At 38.2% G+C, this 20,040-nt stretch overlaps 1 protein-coding gene across 2 annotated transcripts in view; it reads right to left on the bottom strand.

Moving 5' to 3' along the window:
* The window catches only part of MRPS35 (mitochondrial ribosomal protein S35), a 36,398-nt gene extending 16,562 nt beyond the window's left edge, over nucleotides 1–19,836 (bottom strand). Inside the window, exons 1-5 of one of the 2 annotated variants that reach the window (XM_024575716.4) lie at nucleotides 19,647–19,836; nucleotides 15,967–16,013; nucleotides 14,687–14,854; nucleotides 12,261–12,321; nucleotides 3,810–3,949 (exon numbers count right to left, since the gene is read on the bottom strand). In XM_024575716.4, the coding sequence (XP_024431484.2) occupies nucleotides 3,810–3,949; nucleotides 12,261–12,321; nucleotides 14,687–14,854; nucleotides 15,967–16,013; nucleotides 19,647–19,758 (528 nt within the window). In that variant the 5' untranslated portion in view covers nucleotides 19,759–19,836. Of the gene's footprint in view, nucleotides 1–3,809; nucleotides 3,950–12,260; nucleotides 12,322–14,686; nucleotides 14,855–15,966; nucleotides 16,014–19,608 lie in introns of both variants that reach the window. The other variant, XM_045184039.3, reaches the window with a different exon arrangement.
* Between the last annotated feature and the right edge of the window lie 204 nt (nucleotides 19,837–20,040).

Here is a 20,040-nt window from a genome sequence, read left to right on the forward strand (position 1 = left end):
ACATATTTGCTGAATGTATACGTAAGTAAAAACAAGGGAGAACATACTGTTTTTTTAAGCAGTATGAATTTTACTTGAACTGGAGAAAAGAGAAAACAAATAAATATAAATACAATCTTAATAACCGTAAGTACCAAGAACATTAACTATTAAATATCAATCCAATAGAAAAGTTATACGTTGAAGATAATGTGAATTATCGCAGTCCCTGAAAAAAATGTATATATCAACAACCAGGTTATCAGCTTGATGGGTAAAATAAGCAATTTTATGATAACTGATCATTAATAATATAGAGCATTATTTATTAAGAAAATCATAAAATGGACCTACATTATAATTATGAAAATATATACATATATGCATAGATACAGTTGAGAGAAAGAAATGAATAGCTGTTACCTTAGGATAATGAAAATATAGGGACCTTTTTCCTTTTAAAACTCCCTTTAACGAAACTATGATGTTTAACAGTAAATTTTAAAATCTACCATTTTGAAAACTGAAGTGTTCTAGCTTTTAATATGGGAAGTAGTCCAAAAAAATGGCAGTAATGCTGATCATTATTGTAACAACTGCTTTAAAGCTCACGCTCACATTAACATTTTAATGTTCAAAAATTCTATAGAGTTTATGCCAGAAACTCATAAATACTTCAGACACTGCTGCGTGGTGCACTCACGCCATCTGCTGGCGCTCGAAGGCACTGCAAAACTGTAGTATGTGACCTGGACAATAATCTGATTTTGCAGTTGAATGGCATTCATCGTCATTCTTTTTCCACAATTTAGAAGAATCCTTAGGCTTTTCTTTTGTCAAGTTGCTGTATTTTCAAGAATCTATATGGTACTATTAACATGGACCTCAAAACAATGTTGACATTTCAAATCACAGGAGGCTGTGGTTGTTGTATGTGTGCATCTTCAAATGCCCACATTTAAAAGGGCTACGTAAATCGAACAATGTCTAAATGTGTGAAAATGTTCTCCATTTACAAGTATAGTGCAATCAGAGAATTCTGGTGTTACATTTAAGAATTGGATTTGATTTCTAGATTTGCTATTTATTGGCTAACTGATCTTAAACAACTCATTTGATCTTCCTTTCTGTTTCCTTGGAAATTAGAGTGTGGAGTAGAAATTTTAGATGATGGAATTAAGGAATTATTCAAACTTCTGTTAGCTTTATTAATTACACTGGAACTATGTAAGAAAATCTTTTCAATTTATAGAGATCTTATTGTAAAATATCAGATATTAGTAATTTTAAACACTTAAACCGAAACCACTAAAATACGTATAGACATGTGTGTGTTAGTATATGAAGCACTCAAATTTTAAATGTCAAATATTAATTACTAAGCCAAGGTGCCAGGTATGTTTATTGTACTACTCTCTCTACGTCTCCAGACATTTGAAGCTTTTCATAATAAAAGGTTAAGAAACAGAATTTGGTGAAGTAGCCAAGTGAAAAGTTAAAAAGATAAGTATACCGCTTTTGACAAGGGTGGCAAGACACTTTGATGAGGAAAGAACAGTCTTTGCAACAAACAGTGCTGACACAGACAAATATCCACATGCAAAAGGAAGAAGTTGAACCCCCGCCCTATACCATATACAAAAATTAACTGAAAGTGAATCATAGTCCTAAATATAACAGACAAATCTATAAAACTCTTAGAAGAAAACATCGGACTAAATCTTCATCACTTTGAATGACACAGTGGTTTCATGCATATGGTACCAAAGGAACAAGATCACAAAAATAAAACAACCCCCCCCCCCAAAAAACTACACATACTACACTTCATCAAAATCGAAACTTTTGTGTTTAAAAAGACACCACCAAGAATGTGAGATGACAAACCATGGGGTGGGAGAAAATATCTGCAAGATACAGATCTGTTAAGGAACTGGTATCCAGAATACATAAAAACACAAGTGGACAATGAATACATAAATTACTCAATTAAAAAATGAGCAAAGGATTTAAACAGACACTTCTCCAAGAAGACATACAAACGGTCAATAAGGACATGAAAAAATCTCAACAGCATGAGTTACTAGGGAAATGTAAACCAAAATCACAGCGGAAGAGCACTTCACACCCATTAGAAGGCGAAAACGAAAACGTCGGACAGTAACAATCACCGGTGAGGACGTGAAGAAATTGGAACCCTCAGACATTTTTGATGAAACTTTAAAACAGTGCAGCCACTTTGTCAAAACAGTTTGGCAGTTCCTCCAAAAGTTAAACATGGAGTTACCATGCAACCCAGCCACTGTACTACCCACAGAACTGAAAACATACATCCATACAAATGTCATGAATGTTCACAGCAGTATTACTTGTAATAGCCAAAAAGTGGAAACGACCACATGTCTATCTACTGATGTACGGATAAATAAAACTACAGTATATTTGTAAAGTGGAATACTATTCTGCCAGAAAAAAGAATAAAGAACTGACACATGCTACGGCAGATGAGACATTGAAAGCATTTCACTAAGTGAGAGCATTCAGATTGCACGGCTTACTTAGAAGAAACGTCAAGAACAGGCAACGGAAAGAGACAAAGTACATTAGTGGTTGACAAGGGCTTGGAGGTGCGGAAAGGGGGACAATGGGGAGTGACTGATAATGGATATGGGGTTTCTTTTCTGGTGATAAAAATTTCTGGAGTTAGGCAGTAGTGACGGCTGCACAACTCTGTGAATGTTAAAAAACCACTGAGCTGTGCACTTCAGAAGGGTGAATGCCATAGTATGTGAACTATATTTTAATAGAACTGTTATTAAAGACAGAAAATGAATATAAATACCAATATACCATCTAAATGGGCAAGTAACTAAAAAAAAAAAAAAGCATTTCACAAAAGAATAAATTCTCACCCTCATTAGAATTAAAAGACAAATTTTAATATATGTAAGATGTATTTTTTACCAATAAAATTGATAGGTCATAATAACATGTAAATTGGTGAGGGTACAGAAAAACAGGCTTTCTCACACCCTGCTGGCGTTGCATTTGTTACATCTCCTGCAGGAATTTACGATACATAATCAAAAAATCTTTTACAATACATATGTCAAAAAACAGTGAGAAAGGCTGAAGGTCACCCTGGCCGGGTAACTCGGTTGGTTAGAACATCATCCCAATACATCGAGACTGTGGGTCCGATTCCTGCTAAGGCAGGACACACACAAGAAGTAACGAATGCATAAATAAGTAAAACAACGAAATGCTGTTTCCTTTTCTCTCTCCAAAATCAGTAATAAAAAAAGCCCAAACTGATATCACAGCATGGACATCACAAAGATATCCATGGTATCACAGCATGGATAATTTAATCACATTATGGTAGATCGACGCTAAGGAATTTTTTGTTCGTATCGCCCACTTCGGTCTCAGAAATAGGACCGTGGCTGATGGACCGACACTGCACACGCAGCCTCAGGCCCTGCTCGGCACACAACAGACCTGCGTTTACAGGCTATCTTGTGCAGCTACTAAACACAATGTTGAAGAATGCTGATACCTTTGGGAAAATTTTAATTCATATTATTAAATGAAAAATAGCAGATAACTAATCAAATAGAGTATCATCCCATTAACATACAACAGGCTGATTGCGCATGTACTATATCGAGCTCGTAAGTCAACAGTGGTTATTTATGAGTAGCAGAATTATAGCCAATTTTATTTTATACTTTGAAAGACTTATATTGTCTAAATTTTCTATATAATAAAACCTACAAGACAGTATTTTAAAGTAATGCATTATAATAGTTTTTTTAACTATCTCTTACCCTTAAGGTTACTGCTCGTGCTCTGGGGTTTCGGACAGATGGTCCTGATGAGACATAATCAGCCGTGTCAATTTCAATGGGAAAATGCTTCTCACATTTTTCATCACTGTCTAGTGCAGCAGGCCACTCAGTGCAGAAATCTGAGAATTAAAAAAATTATCTCAATCATAATTTTGCAAGTACATTCTCATTGGAATGTATGCTACCAGACAAAAAACAAATTATTAACAGATTACTCTCCCAGTTTACATGAAATGGAAGAACAGATTCTACTCTGCACTGTATAGACTAATCATCAACCCTCGTCTCTTCTTAGGTGAACCCTGTTAGGGAATTTAACTAAGAGAATGATCTGACTAGTTCAGGTTTGGTGGGGAGCAGTATGTTCAACGGAAAGGGACCTATGACATGAGGGAAGTTAATTATAGCTCTGCACATACTTGCTATGGGACAGTTTAAGTCCTCCTCACCAACCCAAACCACACAGTACATAGTGCCTGGAGCGTCACTGTTTTCTAAAAGGCAACAGATAGCATCATTTATTCCCAAAAGAAGGTAACTAAAGACTGGCTGAAGAGCTTGAAAGGAGCTCTGGAAAAGCTCTATGAGAAAACTGAGAAGTGGTCAACAGCCTTTCAGAAATTCAGGGTCTTAAGACAAAACAGGGACAACAGCCTAGGTAATCCTTAAAAGGGTCCTTATATAGTAGCTCACGTTTCTCTATGTGGCTTCTGAGGGAATGGGGCAACTTGTCCTCACGTTCTGGCAAGTCAGCTAGCCTAGAGAGGAGTGGAATTGGGTCTGGACCTGCACCAGAACAGGAAGACTAAGCAGTGGGAACATGGCTCACCATCTATCTCCATAGCACAGAGGTGTAAACTCAGGCCTTGAAGGAAGAAAAAACAGCAACAACCCACAAACAAACCCTGGAAGGAAAAGAAAGAGCTCCCAGCTTCTCAGAACTATCTATCCGTATTGAGGGTTCCCACAGGGAGGTGGCTGATTTCATTCTGCCCTGCCCCTACCAAGTTAGTGTGATACAGGGCTCTCAGCTTGGGACGAAAGCTTCTGGCACTATTGGGGTCTCCACAATGGAAATCTCATTCCTTAAACAGCCTCATTCTAAGAATAGCTAAAAGCCACTGGTTCCGTAGGCCCAACACATTAGACCTCACAAATCCCTGTTTTCTCAAAAAAGCAGGACTGCAGGAGAGGCTGGTCATAATCACAAGCAGATGTGGGAGCCTTCTATGTGATGAAGAGGATCTAAGGAACAGTGAAAGATGCTTTGCCCATAGCATCTTCCCTGAGCTCACAATTTTCTTACAGTATGTACTATATTTAGCTCTTATTTAGGATTTAGTACCAGAGTCAGCAAAACGTCACTTTGGGTTAGAAACTCTCCAGGATGTGGGACTAACATATGTTAGCAAGTTAAATGCATACAGCTCACACCATTCCCTGAACACCCTGTTTGAGAGACTGATACTCAGATACCCGGAGGGGAAAGAAATATCTTTACCACCAAAAACAATTTGGCGTTTAAATAAAATGAACATAGCAAGATCATTGAGGTAATGTCATTCCTATTGTGGATCAATTCCAACATCCTACACTCTAAGATACAACACTGCCAAGCACTTTATAAGAGAGACTAGTTTGGAGAATTTTATGAGTTCCTGGATTTGTACTGAATCTTTTTTTTTTTAACATTGAATAAGTCATTTCAATCACCAGATCATAATTACAGCCTTTATATTAAATGACCTGATTACATGTTTAAAAGAATACAGCCAACTGGAAAGTACCTAACAGACCTCTATTAGCTTTTATTCATCTGATAGATAGAGAAATGACGAGGCTTCAGAAGACCTTGGTTTTTACTTAACTTCTGCCACTAATTATTAAAATTTTGGTAAATTACCTAACTTTCCTGGGCTTCAGATTTTCCATCTGCAAGTCAGATATAAAATCTAAACTGACCTACTTTGAAAGAAAACTAAGAAGAAATATTTGAAAAGCCTCTGAGTTACTTGGAAGATACAATCTAAATCCAGAAGCTGGCAAAAGTGAAGAGACAGAAAATTAAGGAAAGATTAAAACACTCAAACACTCTTCTGAATGTGCTGTATGAAAACCTTACATTTAAAAACTATGAAGCATTTCAGAAATCTCATTACAACAACCAGTTTCTAGATTATGAATGCACATTTCAATATAATGCTTAAAAAGGAAAAAAATGGAATTTATCAGTGCAATGCCTTTGTCAACTGGATTTATGAAGGACTGAAAGAGTGATAGATTGTGCCAAATGGGCACAAGTGTGTCCCAGTGTCAGTGCCAGTCTCATACCAGGCACTAATGAGCATACTGCAGAAATACGGAATTGAGGGACAGAAAAGCATCCCAATGTCCCCAAACAGAAGACCATTTAAATGAAAGGAGACAGAAGAGATACTCTTTCTTCCCTCATTTGAAGAGTAAGATCATTATTTCTACTTTTCAAGACCTCCTTATCTCCTCTTCCTAATACTTCGGAATGGAAGGCCCTCCCAAAAGCTAAACTTGTGTCGTAATCATGCTCACTATCCTATTTCTCTTCCCTGCATAATCATGCTGCCTTTAAAGCGCTTCTAGATTTCCTTTTCCTTCCTCAAAATCCTTAACAAGTATACTGAGCATTGATCCATCACCTTTAAGTCAGCATGAAATTCTGGCTTGTTCCAAAGGGACCAACTATTGAATTAAACTACACAATCACTAATAGCTGTGAACCTATAGCAGTTCAAATCTACTTATTCTAGATACAGTCCAATGCAAATGAGATCAGAAATTAAATTGGAATGTGTACAGATTTTGAAACCATACATAAAACCAAGAGCAAAAAAAAAAATTTAGCTCCATGCATGTTGGAAGGAAAAACAGCAGGATAAGTGAGTGAAATCTTTTTTATCTAGGAATCAACAGCTATTGTTCAAAATCAATAAATCCAGAACTGGAAGTATAATCATATTCAGGTGATTACTTCATTGTATGTGTGTGTATACTTATATACACACACACTAAAGTATATATGGTCTATATACTCCTTGTATGTATGTACATATTAAATATCACACACACACACACACACACACACACACACTCTGGAAGTTATCATCACACCTAAATAATGATGAAGAGAACACTTCTAGAATGAGGAGCTAGGGAGGTAAAGGAGAAGCATGAGACGATTGCTTTTCATCACCAGCTCTTCTATTTGATGTTACCACTTCAAATTTCTTTAAAATTTTAAACATCTTCAGGATAACTCTTCCCTGAAAAGTATGCCATTACTGACCCTACTAACTCTCCGGCTACTCAGCATCCTCTCCACTCTCGTCAGTTTAAATCATACTGATTTGCATCTATTGGCAACACTCTGAAATATGTTCTTCAGTCTTTTCACGAATGTGATTTCTATAATTCAACAATAAGTCCCTACTTCAACAAGGATTATGATTGTATTTATCATTCATAGCACCTTGTAAAGTGGTCAGTAAAAGAAAATTTTTTTGCATATTTCACATCTAACAGCTTACTGAAAACAACTTAAAAATCCTTAAAAATAAAGAAGAAACCAGCAATGATTCAGAATAGAAGGCAATACAGTGTATTAGAAATGAGATTCCCCCCCAGCTTTATTAAGATCTAATTGACATATAATATTGCTGAAGTTTAAGGTGTATGTATTGATCTGATACACTTATATATTGCAATATGATTACCATCATAGCTTAGGAAAAACCTGTAGCACACCATATAATTACCTTTTTTTTATGGTAAAGACATCTAAAATATACTCATTTAGCAAATTTCAGGTATATAACACAGTATTATTAACTATAATCACCATGCTGTATGTGAGATTCCCCAAATTTATTCATCTTATAACTGGAAGTTTGTAACCTCTGGCCATTATCTCCCTTTTCCCTCTGCCCTCCAGGCCCTCCAGCCCCTGAAACCACCGTTCCTAGTCTGCTTCTGAGTTTGGCTTTTTAGATTACACATAAGAGTGACATTATAGAGTATTTGTCTTTCTCTGACTTGTTTCACATGGCATAATGTCCTCAGGGCCATCCACAGTCACAAATGACAGGATGCCTTTTTCAAAGCTGAATAATATTCATATCTATACATACACGTGCACACACGCAAACATACATGTATGTGGTCTGTACAGAAAGTATCCAGCCATGGAATATGAAAAATGGAGACATTTATTGAAGAAGATACAAGGTACAAGAAACAATGTACACAGGACAATGGCACCTCAGTCCCCTTCAAAGTAGGCACCTTGGAACCTCACACAGTTCTCCTAATCGCCATCAGCTGCCCCGTCATATTTTCCTGAATCTCATTGACAGTCTGAAATCTCTTCCCTTTCAAAGGTGACTTGTTTTGGGAAAAGCCAAAGTCACAGGGCGTCAAATCCATGTTATAGAGGGGCTGAGTTACCAGGGTGATGAGATGTTTTGCCAAAAAACTCTGAATGAGACATGATGAATGAGCAGGTACGTTGTCATGGTGAAGCCACCAATCACCAGCTGCCCATAGCTGCGGCCTTCCGAACCATCCCAATAATTTACATGGAGGAATGTTCAAGCTTAATGCAAAATTGGATGCAGATTCACTGTTCTACTCACTCAGTCATTTTGAACACGATGGCCACACAGTACACATGCTCACCCAATGGTGTCTACCACCCCCACTGACTAGTACAGTGAAGTCGTCATTGTTCATGCATGCCATTCCAGTCTACTCTCCTTGGCTGGCAGATTACATGCATGTCATGCAAACCATTCTTGTTACATTAACAATGGCTGGACTTCTTCTGGACTAATAAATGTATATATACATATTATATACATCACTTATTCTTTAACCATCTAGTGACAGACACTTAGGTTGTTTCCCTATTTTGGCTACTATGAATAATGCTGCAATGAACACAAGAGTACAGATAACTCTTCAAGATAGTGATTTCATTTCCTTCTGATAAATACCCAGAGGTGTGACTGCTGAGTCACATGACAGTTCTACTTTTAATTCCTTGAGCAACTTCCACACTGTTGTATAGATGCTGTACCAAGTTACATTCCCACTAACAGTGCAAAAAGTTCCCTTCCTCCACATCCTCGCCCACATTTATGTCTTTTTTGCTGACTGCCATTCTACCACGTATGAGGTGATAACTCATTGTATTTTGTTTTGCATTTCCCTGAGATTAGTGATGTTAAACACGTTTCCATGTAACTGTCGAACATTGTATATCCTCTTTGCAAAATGTCTACTCAGTTCCTCTGCCCATTCAAATTGCGTTATTTGGCTTTTTGCTACATGCTTTTTGCTGAGTTGTATGAGTTCCTTATATATTTTGGGTATTAAACCCTGACTAAACATACAATTTGCAAATATTTCCTCCAATTTTGCAGGCTATCTTCATTTTGTGATGGTCTCCGTTGCTCTACAGAAGCTTTTTAATTTGATGTAGTCCCTCTTGTTTATTTTTGCTTTTGCCTTTGCTTTTGGTGTCAAATCCCAAAAAATTATTGCTAAAACCAGTATCAAGGAGCTTACCCCCTCCTGCTTTCTTCTAGGAGTTTAGGGTTTCAGGTGTTACCACTCAAGTCTTTAATCTGTTGTAAGTTGAATTTTCTATTCAGTGTAAGACAGGAGTCCAGTTTTATTCCTCTGCATGTAGCTATCCAATTTTTTTCTTAACATCATTTATTGAGGACACTATCCTTTCCACCTTGTGTATTCTTGGTTTCTCTCTCAAAAATTAATTGACCGCACATGAGTGGGTTTATTCTGGGCTCTTCACTCTGTTCCACAGATCTGTTTCATGTCAACAACACACTGTTTTAATTAAAATACCTTTCTAATATAATTTGGAAACAGAAAGTATGATGCCTCCACCTTTGTTCTTCTTGAGATTGCTTTGGCTATTCAGGGTCTTCTGGGTTCCACACAAATGTTAGAATTGTTTTTTCTACTTCTGTGAAAAATGCCATTGGAATTTTTATGGGGATTACACTGACTCTATAGATGGCTCTGGGTAGTATGGACATTTTAACAATATTAATTCTTCCAATCCACAGAACACCTTTCTATTTATATGTATCTTAAAAAAAAAAGAATTTATTTATTTATTTATTTATTTATTTTTAGAGAGAGTGGAAGGGAGGGAGAGAGGGAGAGAAATATCAATGTGTGGTTGCCTCTTGTGTAACCCCTACTGGGGACCTGTCTTACAACCAGGGCATGTGCTGTGACTGGAAATTGAACCCGCGAACCTTTGGTTTGCAGGCTGGTATTCAATCCGCTTAGCCACACCAGCCAAGGCTATTTATTTGCATCTTCTTCAATTTCTTTGATCAATGTCTTACAGTTTTCAGTGTATAAATCTTTCATGTCCTTGGTTTAATTTATTCCTAAGTACTTTACTCTTTTGATTCAATTATCAATGAGATGGTTCTCTTAATTTCTCTTTGTGATAGTTCACTGTTAGTATATAGAAACAACTGATTTTTGTATACTGATTTTGAATCCTGCAACTTTACTGAATTTATTAGTCCTAACAGTTTTTTTTGGTGAAGTCTTTAGGGTTTTCTATATACAATACCCTGTCATCTACAATTAGAGACAATTTTTCTTCTTCTTTTACAATCTGGATATCTTTTATTTCTGTTTCTTGCCTAAATGCTCTGGGTGGGACTTCTACTACTATGACGAAGAAGTGACTTGTCCTTGTCTTGTCCTGATCATAGAGAACCACTGAGTATAACATTAGCTGTGAGTGTGTCGTACGTGGCCTTTACTATGTTGCGGTGCATTCCCTCTATATAGTCTGTTGAGAGTTTTCCTCATCAAAGAATGCTGAATTTAGTCAAATGCTTTTTCTGAATTTATTGAAATGATTATATAATTTTTATCCTTTATTTTATTAATGTGGTGTTATCACACCGATGTGCAGATGCTGAACCATCCTTCCATCCCTGAAATAAACTCCATTTAATCATGGTGTATGATCCTTTTAATGTACCATTGAATTCACTGCACTAATATTTTGTTGAGGAATTCTGCATCGATGTTTGTCTGAAATATTGGCTTGTAATTCTCTTTTCTTGCAGTGCCCTTGTCTGGCTTCGGTGTCAGGCCTTGTAAAATAAATCTGCAAGTGTTCCCACCTCTTCTATTTTTTGGAAGAGTTTGAGCAGAATTGGTATTAGTTCTTTAAATGTTTAGAATTCACCAGTGAAGCCATCTGGTATTAGACTTTGTTGGGAGGGTTTTTTAAATTTCTGATTCAATCTCCTTACTAGTAATTAGTCCGTTCAGATTTTCTATTTAATCATGATTCATTCACGGTAGGTTGTATGTTTCCACGAATTTATCCATTTTTTCTACATTATTCAATTTACTGGTGTATAATTATTCATAGTGGCCTTTTACACACCTTTGCATCTCTGTGTTATCAGTTAAAATGTCTTTTCATTTATAATTTTAAATATGTGAATCCTATTTTGTTCTTGGAGAGTCTAAGTAAAGGTTTGTGTATTTTATTTATCTTTTCAAAAAATCAGCTCTTAGTTTTATTTATCTTTTCTATTGTCTTTTTTAGTCCCATTTATTTCCACTCTAATCTTTGTTATTTCCTTCCTTCTAACTTTGGGCTTAGTTTATTTTTCTTTTTCTAGTTCCTTAACATATAAAGTTAGGTTATTTGAGATCTTTCATGTTTCTTAATGTAGAAATTTATTGCTATTAACTTCCCTTAGAACTGAGTTTTTAAGTTAAATCTTGGTATGATGTATTTCCATTTTCATTTGTCTCAAGATATTTTTTTTATTTCTCTTTTGATTTCTTCTTTGACTCGCTGTTTATTCAGGGCATGCTGTTTAATGTCCACATATTTGTGAATTTTCCAGTTTTCTTCTTATAATTGATTTCTAGTTTCATGCCACCAGGATCAGAGAAGTTGCTTTATATGATTTCAGTTTTCTTAAATTATTAAGACTTGTTTTGTGGCCTAACATCATCCACCCTCGAGAATTTTTCATGTGCATTTGAGAAGAACGGATATTCTGCTGCGGCTGAAAGGTGTGTTCCTTATACATCAAGTCCATCTGGTCTAACGTGTGGCCTAAGCCCAATGTCTCCTCACCTTTTTCTGCCCAGATGACCTATCCATTGTCGAATGTGGGGCAGTGAAGTCCCCTGCTATTAGTGTACTGCTGTTTATTTCTCCCCTCGGTTCTGTTAGTACTGCTTTATATATGCAGGTGCTCCTGTAGTGGGTGCACAAATATTTACAAATGTTACACTGTCTTGCTAAATCAACCCCTTTATCCTTAGAAAAGAGAACATTATATTCAAAGTCAATGATGCAACAAAACAACCACTTACCTTTAAGAGCTTCACAGTGCTTTTTAATTGCTACAGGAGTCAAATGTAGAAAATTGGGGATCTAAAGTAGAAAAATTTAAAGGACAAATTAGCCAAATGTCTTAAAAACATGAAAAAGACAATTTGCTCATACAACTAAATCATAGGCCCAACAAGCTTTATAATAAAATGTGGTAGTTTTTTACAATATTAATTCTATGTCATCAGTGTTACGAATTCAAGAAATAAATTCCTTGGAATACAGATTCAGTACCAAACATCTTAAAATGACAACACTGGAAAAACAAAACGTCGTTTTTATAGTACTTTTCCTGCCGCGAATCTACAGGCGTGTATCTTTCCTTTATAGAACCGAAAGCACTGAAGGACACAGGCCACTGTTTAATCACCTTAATTGCCCTGGATTACAAAGCACTGTGACAGTTCCCACTCTGCACTTAACAGACATTTTAGAACTGAATGAATAAATAAAGCTTGCAAATCTTAACTGAATTTAATGAAGTTGGGAATATTTATATGATGATATATTAAGAGGCTACCTAATCACTCACAGGGCCAATGGGAAGTTTAGGAAGGGTCAGAGATTGAATTCCTTCAAATAAATCATTAAATTACTAGATAATTCTTGAATAATGTTAAGCAACTTAAGAGAAAATTTATTTGAATAGACTCATTTGGAAAGAAAAATCTGAACAAGCAAAAAAGTTACTCCAAACATTATGCCTGGAATCTTAAGTGTTGATCAGAAAATGTTTAATCAAGAGAAAATAGACAATGAAAACTGGGACTATGGAGTAGGTGGCTTCATTTTTCTATACTTTTATTTTTGAAACATAAAATATAATCTTAACATCATAAAAGAAAAAATAGATTAATTAAACTAGACATTTAAAATAGATGAATGGAAAAAAATACTAGCTGATGCCTGCATGTTTACACAGGCACTGTTCTATGCAGCTCATAAACCCACCCGACGGCACTCACTAGGGATAAACCACTTCCCTGGACTGAGCATACAGGTGATTCTTAAAAGGGATGGCATGTATTAAATGTTTAGATATCTATTTTTTATTAAAATACCATTCACAACCATTAGAGTTATTACAAACATATTACTACTCTGTCACCCAGTGATATTTTCCAAAGACCTTTTTTAAAAAAAACTACCGTATTTTTCAGACTACAAGACGTACTCCCCCCACCCCAAATTTGGGAGGAAAATGGGCGGTGTGTCTCATAGTCCGAATGTAGCTTACCTGGCTCACTGGGGGTGGAGGAGTGGCGGTGGAGTGGGGTCACAGGAGGCAGGGGCAGGATCTCATTTTTTTTGCTTCAAAATTTCCCCCCTATTTTCCTCCTCTAAAACCTAGGTGTATCTTATGGTCTGGTGTGTCACACAGTCCGAAAGATACGGTAAGTTCACTTCTCCTCTTTCATTTGAAGAAAAAAATAGTTACCTCAGTGTTCGTTTTGTTTTATCTCTTGAAACGTTCCCATTTCAAAATTCCAATTCCTCCAGCTTCTAGCAGCAGGTAAGCCCTTCTCTATGTTACCATCTCATTTTTTACCATCACTTTTATCAGATTTTTCTTGGTATTTTCAGAAGATTCTCGTTTAATGGCAAACAGTTTGTTGGTGATAATTACACGGTACATAAGAAGAAACCATCTAAGACACGCATTCCTAGGCTAAGCATATTTATATTTTCTTTAAAAGCCTGCAGTTTAGCCCTGGCCGGTGTAGCTCAGTGGATTAGATTTGAGTGCCAGCCTACGAATCAAATGGTCACTGGTTCAATTCCCAGTCAGGGCACATGCCTGGGCTGCAGGCCGGGTCCCCAGAGGGGGCACACGAGAGGCAACCACACACTGGTCTTTCTCTCCCTCTCCCTTCTCCTCTCTAAAAATTAAAAAAAAAAACAAAAAGCAAAAGCTGCAGTTCATAAATCACTATAGATGCCACCAATTGAGACATTTAATATGACCTATTTTGTTTTAAGTAATAAAGCTTAAGAACAATAACATTAATATTAAATAATATTCCACCTTTCTGGACAGAAAGTTAAAAATATTTTATAAGTGGAATCTTCATCACTCCCAGTTATCAATCTCAAATCAGATTATTTCACTTTTCCTAGTTCCATTTGAAAGACGTAACACAGAAAAGATAGAACAGAAAAGAAAAAGCCAAATGGGAAGCCACAGGACCAATTAATTACATTTTTAAATTCCTAGGATTCTTTGAGTCTTCTTTACCATGAATAATCAAAATACAATACCCATTATTACCTGGGAAAAAATTTAATTAGAACACAATAAGCTGTGACATACTGAGCCTTGAAGTATAAGGGGGGTAAGGAGAGTGGGAGGAAGATCACCATTTGCTTAGATATAAGTCTTACCCAATGAACCAGCAACTTATCTTACCTTTAGAAGTTCCAGGTTTCCCTCCTTTGCCATGGGCACGCCCCTTTTTACTGGATAACCCATTCGAACAGGAAGAGGTACGACAGAGGCTTTAAACGGCGCTGCGACAGGGTAAACGCTAGGCCAGTCCTGGTCAACAGCCATTTTCTCCGTCCTAGGGGGTAGTGCCTAAGACACATAAAACGGCTTAATATTTCAAATATGAACATTTTAAAATTTTAAATGGAAGAAAACACGCAATTAAGAGAAGTAGCATAACTACAACCTACGTAAAATCTGACCTCCCACAAAGCTGATGCTATTCAAATAAAAAAACACCGCATCTACCTATTTCTGCACCGGTTCCTCAAACCCTCTGGGGCAAGGATCCCCTTTAATAGCACATTTCCTTTACTAAAAGTATCTCTATCTTATTTATTTACTTAGATTTTTAGCAAACTTTCTACATCCTGTTTATGAAGGGGGTGAGTAACAATACATTTTGAAATACTTTTTAAAATTTGTTTGATGGAAGTCAGTACATGAGGTGACATCAAGAACTTAGATATAAAAAAAATGAGAAATAAGGAACATAAAGAATATGAACTTGGAAATAAATTAACATTAAGCTAATTGAATGAACAGATAAGAAATTATGTAACTCCTAGGCCCAGGGAATAGCTACGTGATTGCTTAGTCAACCACAATACATACATATAAATACTTAAATATATTCAATAGAAGGTGATGGCCAGCACACAAAAATGTGGTTTAAAGAGGCAAAATTTGGCAACATTCCTCTAAAGAATATCTAAACTAGTGTGGTTTGTCCTGGAAGCTGACAATAGTCCTATGAAAATAGCTACTCTAAACAACTATAATTTGATGCCATTTAACTTCCAACTAATATGCCTTTGTTCTGAGTCCATGCCAAGAGACAGTAGAATTTGGATTTCTCCAAAGAGATGTCCACAAGGTGAGAACAGACTAGTTAGAGCGATGCACACACCCCAGGCTGTGTGGCTGTTACAAGCATCATCAAAGATAATTCTACACTCTGGTCTATGGACTTATTTTCTGGGAATATGTGAGTGGGTCCGCCTCTCAAAGATGATCCATTCTCAGGGGACTGACAAAGACCCGCCCAAGACTAGAGTCAAGGCTGTGGCAGTTACCAAGTAAACATCCCCTTACGGAGCCCTTCCTGGGCTGCACCCTGCGGCCTCATTGAGAAAACCCGCCTCACGTCAGAACTTCAGAAACCATTAAGGCAGTGTATATTAAATATGTTCATTGTTTACCTTTCTTCTCGGTCGCCTTTCAGGTTTGGACGTGCTTCCTGTTGTACCTAAAAGACAGCACAACAGTCAGAGAATTTCATGAGATCATTCAACACTGACCACGACCCCATAATTGAACACAGTTTAAGGTATTCAGTAACAAAAAAATGAAGCAATAATCCACGTTCTGTAAGCTCAGGAACTAAAATCATCTTAACGAAAATGAAAAGCCAGAAATAGTTAAGAAAATTCCAGTTATTAAAATATAGTGAAATCATCATCTAAAGAAATATTTCCAATAAACTTTAAGGCTCATAGTCAAAGAAACTCACTTCCTCAAGTTAAAATATTTAGTTAGAAATATGAATTTTTGTGTCTTGAAACATAGTTTGAAATGTTCTAATTTTAAGTATACTTGCTCATATTTGGAAATATTGTTCTTTCTACCAAAAAAAGAGAAACCCTTAAGTTTTCCCTTCTCTATTGTATATCAGAACTGCCAATGCCACAACAGCAATAACAAAAATCACAGCCATTCCTAATAAATCATACACCTGTAGAAGAGGGTAGATTACCTACATACAGTACAGACCTTTTACAATACTGTCTTGTGCCTCCCTGTGCTGCCATTCTAAAATAACAACTACATTTAATGAGCACTTACACATGCTAGACACCGGGCTAAATGCTTTTCATCAGCTCGTTTACTCTTATTCTTCACAGGGACTGTAAGCACTATCGTTATCCTTATCCATAGGTCATTTATAGCCAAGAAAACCAAGGACCGAGAGTTGTGACATTAGCACGGCATACAAGACTTCCCACCTCTAGCTCATCTCCCTTCACGAGGGCCCACAACTCCACTCAACTGCCAGTACCAGGCCCTTCAGTCTTTCTGAACTTTATGTTCTCTTTGCCTAAAATATGCTTCCCTCCCATCTTCTTGACTTCTGTCCCTTTCTCTCTCCCCACCTCATTTCTTCATCTGATAAATTCTTTCTCATCCCCCAGTAGCACTTCATTTATTCCTTCAAAGGTTTTCGAGTGATACTGTACACCATGAATTAGGAAGGTGGGAAAGAACAAGAGAAACACAGTCCTTACCCCTACAGAATGGACAGTCTGTCAAGTAAGGCAACTAACTATTTAACAAGTAATTTCAATAAACAATGATAAATATTAATGGAAATATATAGCAGGGACCAAACCCAGTCAAGTGTAGTTGGAGAAAATCTTCCTGAAGAACTTGACTTGAAGCTAAAACATTAAGGATGAGCAGGAGTAGTCCTAGGACCCGGCAAGGGAGAAAAAGTGTTCTAGAGGAAAAGAGGGAAAATCAAAGCAAACAAATTCAATATGGCTGGAACTTCAACTATAACACATTGTTGGCAGAGCTCTTGATCTTCTTCCAATCTTCCCAATCCCCATAAATGGTACTGTCATTCATCCCATCACTCAGGGCAAATTTCTAACATGCTTCCTTGAGACTTTTCCTCAAGCCCCATATCAAATCGATCAGTATGTTCCATTAGTTCTATCTTCGAAATACAGGGTCCAGCAGAAGTAACGCCTACCTGAATGTGGTTGGTAGGGTAATAATATGAGTGTAATAACTTACAGTTTTAATTTGAACATTTCACCTAAAATGTCCTATGGTGTACTTGAGTGTGATAGTTATGTTACAGAATTACATCTGTAATAAAAGATTTGTAATAAAAGATTTTCTAATAAAAAAGAGGCATTATTTGCACCAGACCCTATATGTTCCAAATTCAGCCACACCACCTTCTACAATATTACTTCAGCCCAAATCACCATCATCTCCTTTGTGCTGCAACAGCTTCCAAACTGCTCTCCTGACTTCCACTCTTACCCTCCCAAAGTCAGTCCTCCACAGGGCACCCAGTGGTCTTTTAAAAGTATAAACCACATTACATCACTTCCCAGGTCATATCTTCCAGTGTGATCCCAAACCTAAAATAAAATCCAAGCCAAATGCCTAAGCCTTTAGAAGATCAGGCCGTTACTTACCTTCCTTTTACTACTATTCTCCACTTCGCTCACTCAGCTCTAGCCACGCTGGCCTTCTTTCCGTTCCTCGATCACACCCATAAGATTATTCTTATACTTCTGGGCCTTTGCACTTGCAATTCCCTATGCCAACAATGCTCTTCTCCCCTCTTCCTGCCCCCCAGCCCCCATCTCAGCGTAGTTCTGGACTCTGCTCAAATGTCACTTCCCCAAGGAGGTCCTTCCAGAGAGACGGCCTATCCTATCCTGTCCTATCCTATCCAACAGCCACGACTCCTCCAATCCATCATTCTCAACATCCTGCTTTATTTTTCTTTTGTCTTAAAGATTTTATTTATTTATTTTTAGAGAGAGGGGACAGGAGGGAGAAAGAGAGGGAGAGAAACATCCATGTGTGAGAGATACATCGACTGGTTGTCTCTCGCACACCCCCAACTGGGGACCTGGACTGCATGTGCCCTGACTGGAAATTGACCCCACAGAAGAGGCCCCCATTCAATCCACTGGGTCATACCAGCCAGGGCCCTGCTTTATTTTTCTTCAGAGCACAAATCACTACCTTACACTGTAGTGATATTATTTATCTGTTTATAGTCTGACTTTCCCCAAAGTATGTAAACTTAATGAGGTTAGGGACCTTGCTCTATCCGGGTATCTAGAACACCGCCTAGCACATAGAAGGAGTTAAGTATTTGTAGAATGAATGAATGAAAAATCAAAAAGGCATGTGTTAAGATTATGAACAGCCACTGTGATGCATTAAGGAAAAATTTATCATTTATCTTAAAGCAATGAGAAACTACTTGCAGATTTTGAACAAGGGTGTGGCAAGGTAAGATCTGCTTCTGGAACCCTTCACTCTGGCCATTGTGAGAATTCAATGTAGGGGAACAAAAGCAGAAATAGGGATCAGTAAAGAAGTGAGAGATGATGGCCTAGATTGAGCTGTTAGTAGGATTAAGATTAAATATCCTTTGGGAGGCAGCACGGATGGCACCTGGTGTAACTGGACGTGTCTCCTCCCCAGTACAGCTTTTCTTGACTCTTGGAGGCTCTTCCCCAACGCTCCCATGTAACCCACTGCGGCGTCTTCTACAACTCCTCACACTGCATATAGTTTGCTTAACAAATGTCTTTTTCACTAGATCCTTCAGGGTAAGAACGGTACCACGCGTCCGTATTATCTGAGTGAAGGTCATTCAACGTCTGTTTAAATGAAGGTCATTCCATTTGGTGGCATAGCTGGGCCTGGAATTCAGGGCTACCGTTTGTTCTGAGACAGCTGCATGTTTCCCTTAACGTTCGGGAAAATCCGTAGTTCACTAACCAAGAAACACTACCCAAGAAACTAGAGAGAAACCCTGTGCCAGCGACCGTGGGGCGGAGCACCAACGCGAGTCACGGGAGAGGGAGCGGGCAAGTTCGTAGCGCCCGGGGGATCCGGAAGCAGAAATCCGCGGCTAGGAAGGGGGTGACACGCCGTGGAGGACAGACCCACATGCACGGCTTTTCTACTAGGCTGGCCAAGGACAGGCTGGCAGAGGACACACCGGCCTCCCCACCAATGCTCCCTTGCAGCGCTGGCCCCGCCACCTCGGCGGCCATCGCGGATGCGATATTCCGCCCTCTCACCTTCCCCAAAGTCCGGAGGCGACGCGGCAGACACTCACGTGGGTCTGGTGTCCGGGCAAGAGTGGTCGGAGACAAAGCGGTGGAGAAGGCACGCAGGGTCCTGGTTCTATGCTGCAGAGACAGCCAGGCCGGGAGCGAGGCAGCCGCCATGGCTGCGGAGACGGCAAGCCGGAGAGGACACGCGACCCCGCTTCCGGGAAGGTGGAGGGGCGGGTCTGAGGCCGCCTCCGCGCATGCGCGCGTCTTTGCCGCCGGCCCGCCCCCCCCCCCCCCCCCCGTAGAATTTGGAAACAGGATACACGTGGGCCTGGGAACTCAAAAGTGCTCGCCCGAAAAAGAGGGGAAAAGGTAAAGAAAAGGACACAAGACGATTAAAAAAAAAAAAAAAATTGAAGCAGTCAGTCTAAAGACAATGGCAAAAACGAAAAAACG

The sequence above is a fragment of the Desmodus rotundus genome, chromosome 3, assembly GCF_022682495.2.
Source record: "Desmodus rotundus isolate HL8 chromosome 3, HLdesRot8A.1, whole genome shotgun sequence".
Taxonomy (NCBI): Eukaryota; Metazoa; Chordata; class Mammalia; order Chiroptera; family Phyllostomidae; genus Desmodus; species Desmodus rotundus.